At 47.9% G+C, this 12,259-nt stretch overlaps 1 protein-coding gene across 1 annotated transcript; it reads left to right on the top strand.

Moving 5' to 3' along the window:
- The first annotated feature begins 5,827 nt into the window (after positions 1-5,827).
- BTG2 (BTG anti-proliferation factor 2) lies at positions 5,828-11,362 on the top strand. Its single transcript, XM_038749496.1, has 2 exons — positions 5,828-6,127; positions 9,045-11,362. The coding sequence occupies exons 1-2, from the start codon at positions 5,974-5,976 to the stop codon at positions 9,377-9,379; spliced, it is 489 nt and encodes a 162-aa protein (XP_038605424.1). The 5' UTR covers positions 5,828-5,973; the 3' UTR covers positions 9,380-11,362.
- The last annotated feature ends 897 nt before the right edge of the window (positions 11,363-12,259 follow it).

Raw genomic sequence — 12,259 nt, 5'->3', positions numbered from 1 at the left:
GGCAAGTCACTTCACTTCTCTGAGCCTCAGTTACCTCATCTGTAAAATGAGGATGAAGACTGTGAGCCCCCTGTGGGACAACCTGATTGTCTTGTAACCTCCCCAGCGCTTAGAACAGTGCTTTGCACATAGTAAGCGCTTAATAAATGCCATTATTATTATTATTGTTATTATTATTATTGTAAGGATATTGCAAATAGGTGCTGGCAGCAACAGAGCTGGATATACCTCCCTCTCCATCTTTATCCTCCTCCTTCCCTTTGCTCTTTCTGTGCTCTTTCTTTCCCTTTTATTCTCCCTCTCTCCTCTCTCCTTTCTCCCTCTGTCTGCGTCCCCTCTTAGGTCTCACCCTATGCCGCCTGAGGTGACCAAGTTTCTGATCACATTAGTTCTGGGGACTCAGACTGAACCAAATGTGCGATGTACCCATTACAGTCCCTAGACTGTAAGCTCACTGTGGGCAGGGGATGTGTCTGTTTATTGTTGTACTGAACTTTCCCAAGCACTTAGAGCAGTGCTCTGCACACTGGAAGTGCTCAATAAATACGATTGAATGAATTAATAGGATGGGAGCACTTTCTCAAGCACTTAGAGCAGTGCTCTGCACACTGGAAGTGCTCAATAAATACAATTGAATGAATTAATAGGATGGGAGCACTTTCCCAAGCGCTTAGAACAGTGCTCTGCACACTGTAAGCGCTCAATACGATTGAATGAATGAATAGGATGGGAGCACTTTCCCAAGCGCTTAGAGCAGTGCTCTGCACACTGTAAGCGCTCAATAAATACAGCTGAATGAATGAATAGGATGGGAGCACTTTCCCAAGCACTTAGAGCAGTGCTCTGCACACTGTAAGTGCTCAATAAATATGATTGAATGAATTAATAGGATGGGAGCACTTTCCCAAGCGCTTAGAGCAGTGCTCTGCACACTGTAAGTGCTCAATAAATACGATTGAATGAATGAATAGGATGGGAGCACTTTCCCAAGCACTTAGAGCAGTGCTCTGCACACTGTAAGTGCTCAATAAATACGATTGAATGAATTAATAGGATGGGAGCACTTTCCCAAGCGCTTAGAACAGTGCTCTGCACACTGTAAGTGCTCAATAAATACGATTGAATGAATTAATAGGATGGGAGCACTTTCCCAAGCGCTTAGAGCAGTGCTCTGCACACTGTAAGCACTCAATAAATACAACTGAATGAATGAATAGGATGGGAGCACTTTTCCAAGCACTTAAAGCGGTGCTCTGCACACTGTAAGTGCTCAATAAATACGATTGAATGAATTAATAGGATGGGAGCACTTTCCCAAGTGCTTAGAGCAGTGCTCTGCACACTGGAAGTGCTCAATAAATACGATTGAATGAATTAATAGGATGGGAGCACTTTCCCAAGCGTTTAGAGCAGTGCTCTGCACACTGTAAGTGCTCAATAAATATGATTGAATGAATTAATAGGATGGGAGCACTTTCCCAAGTGCTTAGAGCAGTGCTCTGCACACTGCATGTATGTATATATGTTTGTTCGTATTTATTACTCTATTTATTCTACTTGTACATATCTATTCTATTTATTTTATTTTGTTAATATATTTTGTTTTGTTCTCTGTCTCCCCCTTCTAGACTGTGAGCCCACTGTTGGGTAGGGACTGTCTCTATATGTTGCCAACTTGTACTTCCCAAGCGCTTAGTACAGTGCTCTGCACACAGTAAGCGCTCAATAAATACGATTGATGATGATGATACCCATTTTGCAGATGAGGGAACTGAGGCCCAGAGAAGTTGTGACTTGCCCAAGGTCACACAGCTGACAGGTGGCGGAGCCGGGATTAGAACCCACAGCCTTTGGCTCCCCAATCAATCAATCAATCAATCAATCAATCGTATTTATTGAGCGCTTACTATGTGCAGAGCACTGTACTAAGCGCTTGGGAAGTACAAATTGGCATCACATAGAGACAGTCCCTACCCAACAGTGGGCTCACAGTCTAAAAGGGGGAGACAGAGAACAGAACCAAACATACCAACAAAATAAAATAAGTAGGATAGAAATGTACAAGTAAAATAAATAAATAAATAAATAAATAGAGTAATAAATATGTACAACCATATATACATATATACAGGTGCTGTGGGGAAGGGAAGGAGGTAAGACGGGGGGATGGAGAGGGGGACGAGGGGAGAGGAAAGAAGGGGCTCAGTCTGGGAAGGCCTCCTGGAGGAGGTGAGCTCTCAGCAGGGCCTTGAAGGGAGGAAGAGAGCTAGCTTGGCGGATGGGCAGAGGGAGGGCATTCCAGGCCCGGGGGATGACGTGGGCCGGGGGTCGATGGCGGGACAGGCGAGAGCGAGGTACGGTGAGGAGATTAGTGGTGGAGGAGCGGAGGGTGCGGGCTGGGCAGTAGAAGGAGAGAAGGGAGGTGAGGTAGGAGGGGGCGAGGTGATGGACAGCCTTGAAGCCCAGGGTGAGGAGTTTCTGCTTGATGCGCAGATTGATCGGTAGCCATTGGAGGTTTTTGAGGAGGGGAGTAATATGTCCAGAGCGTTTCTGGACAAAGATAATCCGGGCAGCAGCATGAAGTATGGATTGAAGTGGAGAGAGACACGAGGATGGGAGATCAGAGAGAAGGCTGGTGCAGTAGTCCAGACGGGATAGGATGAGAGCTTGAATGAGCAGGGTAGCAGTTTGGATGGAGAGGAAAGGGCGGATCTTGGCAATGTTGCGGAGCTGAGACCGGCAGGTTTTGGTGACGGCTTGGATGTGAGGGGTGAATGAGAGAGCGGAGTCGAGGATGACACCGAGGTTGCGGGCTTGTGAGACGGGAAGGATGGTAGTGCCGTCAACAGAGATGGGAAAGTTAGGGAGAGGACAAGGTTTGGGAGGGAAGACAAGGAGCTCAGTCTTCGACATGTTGAGCTTTAGGTGGCGGGCGGACATCCAGATGGAGACGTCCTGAAGGCAGGAGGAGCCCCTCCTGCCATCCCCAGCCCATGCTCTTTCCACTGAGCCAAGTTATTACTTCCCAAGTGCTTAGTAGAGGTCTCTTTGGAGTCAGAGGTCATAGGTTCAAATTCCGGCTCCGCCAATTGTCAGCTGTGTGACTTTGGGCAAGTCACTTAACTTCTCTGTGCCTCAGTTCCCTCATCTGTAAAATGAGGATTAAAACAGTGAGCCCCACTTGGGACAACCTGATCACCTTGTATCCCCCCAGCGCTTAGAACAGTGCTCTGCACATAGTAAGCACTTAACAAATACTATTATTATTAGTAGTAGTAGTAGCAGTAGTAGTACAGTGCTCTGCATTCATTCATTCAATTGTATTTATTGAGCGCTTACTATGTGCAGAGCACTGTACTGAGTGCTTGGGAAGTACACGTTGGCAACATATAGAGAAGGTCCCTACCCAACAATGGGCTCATAGTCTAGAAGGGGGAGACAGACAACAAAACATGTGGACAGGTGTCAAGTCATCAGAATAAATAGAAATAAAGCTAGATGCACATCATTAAGAAAATAAATAGAATTTGGTAACCAAATAGCCACTGACCTTTTGTTGCAACAAAATGAATAAAAGGCTGGCCTGACCTGACTCATTCATTCATTCATTCAATAGTATTTGAGAGCTTACTGTGTGCAGAGCACTGTACTAAGCGCTTGGGAAGTACAAGCTGGCAACATATAGAGATGGTCCCTACCCCACAGCGGGCTCACAGTCTAGAAGGGGGAGACAGACAGCAAAACATGTGAACAGGTGTCAAGTCATCAGAATAAATAGAAATAAAGCTAGAGCAATCAATCAACCAATCAATCATATCTATTGAGTGCTTACTGTGTGCAGAGCACTGTACTAAGCGCTTGGGAAGTACAAGTTGGCAACATATAGAGACAGTCCCTACCCAACAGTGGGCTCACAGTCTAAAAGGATGAGACACAGAACGAAACCAAACATACTAACAAAATAAATAGAATAGATATGTACAAGTAAAATATATAGAGTAAATAAATATGTACAGACATCATTAAGAAAATAAATAGAATTTGGCTACCAAACACCACCACAAGTCTGCTGTGTGACCTTGGGCAAGTCACTTAACTTCTCTGAGCCTGTTACCGCATCTGTAAAAATGGGGATGAAGACTGTGAGCCCCACGTGGGACAACTTGATCCCATTGTATCCCCCCCAGCGCTTAGAACAGTGCTTTGCACATAGTAAGCGCTTAACAAATGCCATCATTATTATTATTATTATTAACAGCCACTGACCTTTTGTTGCAACAAAATGAATAAAAGGCGGGCCTGACCTGGCTCATTCATTCATTCATATTCATTCATTCATTCCTCTCCCCCTCGTCCCCCTCTCCATCCCCCATTTTACCTCCTTCCCTTCCCCACAGCACCTGTATATATGTTTGTCCATATTTATTACTCTATTTATTTATTTATTTTACTTGTACAGATCTATTCATTTTATTTGGTTAGTATGTTTGGTTCTGTTCTCTGTCTCCCCCTTTTAGACTGTGAGTCCACTGTTGGGTAGGGACTCTCTATATGTTACCAATTTGTACTTCTCAAGCGCTTAGTACAGTGCTCTGCACATAGTAAGCGCTCAATAAATACGATTGATGATTGATGATGATTCATCAATCATCATGAGGAGGGTGTCCCCTCCTCATCCTATCCCGTCTGGACTACTGCATCAGCCTTCTCTCTGATCTCCCATCCTCGTGTCTCTCTCCACTTCAATCCATACTTCATGCTGCTGCCCGGATTATCTTTGTCCAGAAACGCTCTGGGCATATTACTCCCCTCCTCAGAAATCTCCAGTGGCTACCAATCAATCTGCGCATCAGGCAGAAACTCCTCACCCTGGGCTTCAAGGCTGTCCATCACCTCGCCCCCTCCTCCCTCACCTCCCTTCTCTCCTTCTACAGCCCAGCCCGCACCCTCCGCTCCTCCACCACTAATCTCCTCACCGTACCTCGCTCTCGCCTGTCCCGCCATCGACCCCCGGCCCACGTCCTCCCCCGGGCCTGGAATGCCCTCCCTCTGCCCATCCACCAAGCTCGCTCTCTTCCTCCTTTCAAGGCCCTGCTGAGAGCTCACCTCCTCCAGGAGGCCTTCCCAGACTGAGCCCCTTCCTTCCTCTCCCCCTCTTTCCCCTCTCCATCCCCCCATCTTACCTCCCTCCCTTCCCCACAGCACCTGTATATATGTTTGTACATTTTTATTTTACTCTATTTATTTATTTAATGTATTTGTACATATCTATTCTATTTATTTTATTTTGTTAGTATGTTTGGTTTTGTCCTCTGTCTCCCCCTTTTAGACTGTGAGCCCACTGTTGGGTAGGGACTGTCTCTATATGTTGCCAACTTGTACTTCCCAAGCGCTTAGTACAGTGCTCTGCACATAGTAAGCGCTCAATAAATACGATTGATGATGATGATGCTATGAATGAATTAGACTGTGAGCCCACTGTTGGGTAGGGACCGTCTCTCTATGTTGCCAACTTGTACTTCCGGAGCGCTTAGTACAGTGCTCCGCACACAGTAAGCGCTCAATAAATACGACTGATGATGAATGAATGAATGAATGATCATCCCCCATCCGCGGGTCCCGACTCGGGTTCCTAGAAGTGACGTCACCGCCTCATTTGCATGGGGGGCGAAGACGGCTACGCCCCCTGGTGGGTGGGGCGGGCGCTGCCCCCGCCCCCTTCCTGAGCGGAGCTATGAAAAGGGGCCCGGATGTAGGGGCCGGACGTAGTAGAGTGGAGGAGGCGGCGGCGGCGGTCGCCTCGGTTACCAGGGTAACCTCGGTAACCTCGGTAACCTGGGCATCCTTGGCATCCTTGGCAGCAGCAGCAGCAGCAACGCGGTGTGGTCGGACCGGACCGGACCATCCCGCCGCCTCCGGCCCAGCCCGAGGCCCCTGTTTCGCCCTCTCCCCTCCACCGAACCCGCCTTCACCATGAGCCAGCCGCGCCGGCCCGGCAAGAGGGCCGACATCCTCCCGGAGATCGCCGCCGCCGTGGGCTTCCTCGCCAGCCTCCTCCGGACCCGGGGCTGCGTGAGCGAGCAGAGGTTGCAGATCTTCAGCGCGGCCCTCCAGGAGGCCCTTTCGGGTGAGCACGAGTGGAGAGAGAAGCCCCAGGGCCCCAGACCCTGGCTCTGCCGCTCCCAACAGAACAGATTCCTCGGTGGCTTCCCCCTAGTTGTCATAATAATAATGTTTAGACTGTCTCTATATGTTGCCAATTTGTACTTCCCAAGCGCTTAGTACAGTGCTCTGCACACAGCGCTCAATAAATACGATTGATTGATTCATTCAGTCGTATTTATTGAGCGCTTACTGTGTGCAGAGCACTGTACTAAGCGCTTGGAAAGTACAACCTGTAACCTCCCCAGCGCTTAGAACAGTGCTTGGCACATAGTAAGCGCTTAGGAAATGCCATCATTATTATTATTATTATTATTATTACAATTCGGCAACATCGCCTACTATGTTCTAAGCGCTGGACGAGATACAAGGTTATCAGGTTGGCCCACGTTGGGCTCACACTCTCCCTGGCACTTAGCAGTGCGGCTCAGTGGCAGGAGCCCGGGTTTGGGAGTCACAGGCCGTGGGTTCTAATCCCGCCTCCCCACTTCATCATCATCATCATCAATCGTATTTATTGAGCGCTTACTATGTGCAGAGCACTGTACTAAGCGCTTGGGAAGTACAAATTGGCCCCACTTGTCAGTTTGTCATCTTAACTGCTCCGAGCCTCAGTTCCCTCATCTGTAAAATGGGGATTAAGACTGTGAGCCCCACGTGGGACAACCTGATCACCTTGTGTTCCCCCCTCCCAGCGCTTTGAACAGTGCTTCGCACATAGTAAGCGCTTAACAGATGCCATCACCATTATTATCTAGTAAGATGCTCTGCCCAGAGTAAGCGCTCAGAGTGTAGTTGACGGGCCGTTCTGCGGATCCGGGGTGTCCCCTCCTCTTTTTCACCCTCCCTTAGGACACTTCTTTACAGTTTGTTGGACCCTCCTCTGGATCTCGTCCGCAGGCCGACACCCCCAGCTTTCGCGAGCCTCAGCGGTAGGAGAGGTTGTCAACTGAGGACTGATTAGATCTGGAGCGTATGAACCTCCCAGAGACCCTCCCCTATCCTCACCACCTTGGGAGTCCATTAGCCGCCCTCGAATCCAAAACCCAGTGTCAAAGGACTTGCGAATGGAGGCCCAATCCGGTCCTGCTGTCTTTGATTTTCGGCCCCTGGCCCATCACCAACTTTTGGGGGGCCTAAGAGAGAACTCTGGGCCTGTTTAGGGGCAGGAAGCGTGGCTGCCCTTTTGTAAAAGGGTCGGGGGGCTGGAGGAGAGCCGAGGGAAGAGCTCCTATGTCCTGTTCCAAGACTGAACTCCTTTGCCTTCTCTGGGACTTCCTCATCGTGCCCCCAAAACAAATCTGCCACCCGAGGATGGAGCTCTCGTTCAAACTGGGGGTTCCCCACAGCCTGGCAGGGCCGATCAATAAATGACGTTTATTTATCTTCCTCCCTTCAAGGCCCTACTGAGAACTCACCTCCTCCAGGAGGCCTTCCCAGACTGAGCCCCTTCCTTCATCTCCCCCTCGTCCCCCTCTCCATCCCCCCATCTTACCTCCTTCCCTTCCCCACAGCACCTGTATATATGTATATATGTTTGTACATATTTATTACTCTATTTATTATTTTACTTGTACATATCTATTCTATTTATTTTATTTTGTTAGTATGTTTGGTTTTGTTCTCTGTCTCCCCCTTTTAGACTGTGAGCCCACTGTTGGGTAGGGACCGTCTCTATATGTTGCCAACTTGTACTTCCCAAGCGCCTAGTACAGTGCTCTGCGCTCAATAAATACGATTGATTGGTTGATTGACGTTTATAGAGCACTTTCAGAGTTCAGGGCACCGGGAAAGCACAATGCGATAGAGTTGGTAGGCGCCAACAGGCTACAGAGGGAGACAGCCATTAAGATAAATTACGGTTGGGAGAAATGGAGTTAAAGTAGAGTAATAGGGAAACGCGCCTAAGTGCTGAGGGGCCGGAATAAGTCGGGCAAGGAGTTTGGCAGAGAAATGTTATGTTGTTATTATTATTATTATTAGTCGTTTTGGGCGCTTACTATCATCATCATCAATCGTATTTATTGAGCGCTTACTGTGTGCAGAGCACTGTACTAAGCGCTTGGGAAGTACAAGTTGGCAACGTATAGAGACAGTCCCTACCCAATAGTGGGCTCACAGTCTAAAAGGGGGAGACGGAGAACAAAACCAAACATACTAACAAAATAAAATAAATAGAATAGATATGTACAAGTAAAATAAATAAATAAATATGTGCAAAGCACTGTACTAAGCGATTGGGTGAGTACAATGTAACATCACATTCGCTGTCCACAACGAGCGCAGTCTAGAGTGGTTCCCCTTGTGTTGCTTCTATCCAGCCCAGCGCTTAGTACAGTGCCTGGCACATAGTAAGCGCTTAACCAGTTCCATAATTATTATTATTACGATTATTCCCCACCCTCCAGTGAGGGCCAGTCGATGCTGAAACAGTTAGGCTTTTTTCCAGGGGACGGCGGAGCTACCGCCTATGGCCACTAGGGGGCGCCCGGCAGCCCTTCAATTCCAGGGTTAATAATAATAATTATAATAATGATATTTTTTAAGCGCTTACTATGTTCAAAGCACTGCTCTAAGCGCTGGGGAGGTTTCAAGGTGATCAGGTTGTCCCACGGGGGGCTCGCAGTTTTAATCCCCGTTTCACAGGGGAGGTAACTGAGGCCCAGAGAAGTGACTTGCCCAAAGTCACACAGCGGACAGTTGGCGGAGCAGGGGTTTGAACCCATGACCTCTGACTCCAAAGCCCGTTCTCTTTCCACCGAGGGTTGGCAGTTTTGCCTTGGAAAAAAAATTCTCTGGGCTCTGGAAACTTTCCTCCCCAGGGGCACTTGACTTAACCAGACCTTCTCCCCCCCGCCCCCCCTCTTTGTTTTCCCTCACAGAGCACTATAAACATCACTGGTTTCCCGAAAAGCCCTTTAAGGGCTCCGGTTACCGCTGCATCCGCATTAACCATAAGATGGACCCCATCATCAGCAAGGTAGCCAGCCAGATCGGACTCCACCTGCCTCAGCTCTACCAGCTGCTGCCCAGCGAGCTGACCCTCTGGGTGGACCCTTACGAGGTGTCGTACCGCATCGGCGAGGACGGATCCATCTGTGTCCTGTACGAAGCCACCCCCGTCCCCTCGTCCTATGGGCTCCTCACCTGCAAAAACCAGATGCTCCTGGGCCGGACCAGCCCCTCGAAAAACTACGTAATGGCCGTTTCCAGTTAGACCTCCTTGGTTCCCCCCGCCTCCCCCTTACACTCTACTGTATTCACTCAGCCGAGTCAACAGGCAACCACATACCTCAACTTGGGGAGATGTATTTTTCAATGAAGAGCTATTTATATATATTTTTTTTTTAAAAAAAGGAAAAATCATCCAAAAGAAACTTTTTTAAAAAATTCCTTAAAGGGAGCCACTCATGGGTGGCAATCCCCGGTGCCTTTGGAGAAAGCAGTTGCAATGCTTGAATGCTAGTCTCAAAGCCTGGGCCTGCCTTTTAGAGGAAGTCACGGTGTAGGAGGCTGGCAAGAAGTTGAGGGGGATGGGATGGGGGGGTGGGGGAATGACCAGCTGACACCTGGAGTGATGGCTGGTTTATTCTGAAAGATCATCCGTGTGAGCCACTGTGAATTAAGGATTGGAGAGTCTTGCCTGTGTGGGGGCTGGAGAGGGGAGAAGCATAAGCCCAGACCCTCATCTCAGTCTTTACCTTCTTTCCCCCAGAAGCTCATTCAAATCCAAACTTTAAATACAGATTTGCCTCTTTCCTATTTCCTGATGGGTTCTTGGACAGAGAGGATGTACCTTTTCTTCCCGACGCTGTGGCCAGGGCAGCTTGTTTTGAATTTTTCAAGGGTTTCTCCGACTCAATTCCTCAGGCTTTGACATCCTAGACATGAATTCTAAAGTTTTCTGGGGAGGGCAGCTGAGTCTGGATTGGAACTGGAGAAATCTCCACAAAGTCTCCATTTAGCAAAATTCTCCCTCTGCCTTTCTCTGTACTGGCAATGTTCTATCTTTGTTGTCTCTTTTGGAACCACCCAAGTCCTGATGCTGCCATTAAACTCTTTAGAGGTGATTCCAAAAGACAGGGAACTTTTAGGATGCCTTCAGACCTTCTTTTTCAAAGCGCAAAGCTCCTCCTTGTCTTCCTCTCCCTTCCACCCCCTTCTCTCCACTCTTCCACTTTTCTTATTCTGTCCCGGGACTCCCCGTCCTATTGTTCTAGGATAAAAGTTCTCAAATCACTGTGCAATATATTTCCTCCCAAGTTTGGGATCCTTAAGAGTGGTGATCTCTGAATCTCTGACTTTTTGGCTGATTGAGTTTTCGTACTCCCTCTCTCCTGCCATTCCCTTGGAGAACCAGCCAGACGGAGCTTTGCCGAATCCTTGGAGCCCTTGGCGTCCACCTTGTGCCATTTTTCAAGGCCAACCTGTGGGAATTAGCTCCTCCCCTACATTCAGTTCCCTGCCGTGGGCAATCTGAAAAGGAGCAAGTTATTCCAATCCGTTAGTAGAATTGTGCAATAGTGTGGGAGGGAACAGGAAAAATTCAGAAAGTTTCTGCACTTCTCTCCCTCTGTCCCCAAAAGGAGTAACAGGATTTTTTGAGTAGATTGTCAGAGCCCCAACTAGCCTTGGCCTAGGATTAGCTAACCCAGCTGGGGCATCTGGTCTGTTTTTATCTTTTTGCCCGTTCTGGTTTATTCCTGGATGAGAGGTTGGTATCACTTGGGCAGATCTCTAAATTAGTCCTATCCTCTGTTGCTCAGCTAATACGGTGCTACGGTGCCCACCATTTTCATTCCTCTCTCCTCTCCCTGCTCTAGTACCAACTCTTGTGCTGCCCGCCTCAAGTTCAGAACCTAGTGTGAAATCTGCCACTTGCCGAGCTGGGAATGTGAATCTAAGTTCTGGTCTGCGAGTGGGCCTAGCCTGATTGAGCAGGAGAACTGCAATTTAACTCTCCCTCTTTTTTTTTTCTTTTTCCTTCATGTTCACTTTTTAAAAAGAATTTAGAGCTGGACTGTTGAGCAGGACCCGCTCTCCTAGCAAGTGAAAAATAGTAGGATGTTTGTAAGCTATTTTGGGGGAGGGAAAGGGTAACTAATTGTATAATAGTGTTTCTATATGGAAGAATGTACAGCTCTATTGATTAAATGTACACTTTGGTTTTGTTAAATAAAAATGTAGCAATTGAAAAGAAGTTCTTGTGGTATCAGAGAATAGAGAAGTACAGACTTCCCAACCTCCCTCCTTGACGGAGAAAGGGGTGGTTGACAGCCATGCCGATATACCACAGAATTAACTCAGATTGAGGGGTGTTACCAAAGTTCCCCTCCCCACAATCCTGTTTCCAAAGCACTCACTCTTGATTTCCCTCCTTGGTGTTCATAACCACAGTCCCCAAATATTGGCAAGCCCAAGGTCTCTGCCAACAGCATTGGAAGTTGCTAGTAACTCTGGGGTATTTGTTAAGCACTCACTAGGTGCCAAGCCCTGTACTAGATGCTGGGTAGATATAACATAGGTTGGACACGATCCCTGTCCTACAGGGCAGGAGTTCACAATCTAACGGGGAGGGAGAACAGGCATTTACTCCCCATTTTACAGATGAAGAAACTGAGGTACACATAAGTGACTAACAAGGTCACACAGCAGGCGAGTGGCTCCAGCCGCAATTGGTGTCCTGGTTCTCTGACTGCTAGCGATGCTTCTCACTGTTTCCTGGTGGGAGTGAAAAGCATCTCATTGCATCAACCTAACTTGTTCCTCCTCCTGTAGCTGTGTCTTTGCACAACTTAGACTGGGTGGGTAACAATAATGGCATTTGTTAAGCGTTTACTATGTGCCAGGCACTGTCCGAAGCACTGGGGTAGATATACAGCCTGGTGTTTTGGCTGGTGTGACTCAATTCTTTCCATGAGGAAGTAGTTGCCAGGATGTTTTGCCACCCCATAAAGAAAGGGCTTCCACTTCCAACTGATTCATTTTGCTCTTGATCTTGTCTCAATACTGAGGATGGAATTGGACCCCTTGGGCTCCTTTCTAGATTCTAAGTCTTGATTCTGGAGATCAGGGCTGCATTATAGTAACTTCTGAA

The sequence above is a fragment of the Tachyglossus aculeatus genome, chromosome 7 (assembly GCF_015852505.1).
Source record: "Tachyglossus aculeatus isolate mTacAcu1 chromosome 7, mTacAcu1.pri, whole genome shotgun sequence".
In the NCBI taxonomy this organism is placed as follows: Eukaryota; Metazoa; Chordata; class Mammalia; order Monotremata; family Tachyglossidae; genus Tachyglossus; species Tachyglossus aculeatus.
Note: the sequence above shows the minus strand (reverse complement) of the source record. Positions and strands in the feature narration are given on the sequence as shown.

Bases quoted from the DNA above. Each gene is read 5' to 3' on its own strand.
- BTG2 (XM_038749496.1), top strand. From the start codon at position 5,974: ATGAGCCAGCCGCGCCGGCCCGGCAAGAGGGCCGACATCCTCCCGGAG. The intron at 6,128-9,044 runs GTGAGCACGAGT...TTTCCCTCACAG, and splicing joins CCTCCAGGAGGCCCTTTCGG to AGCACTATAAACATCACTGG.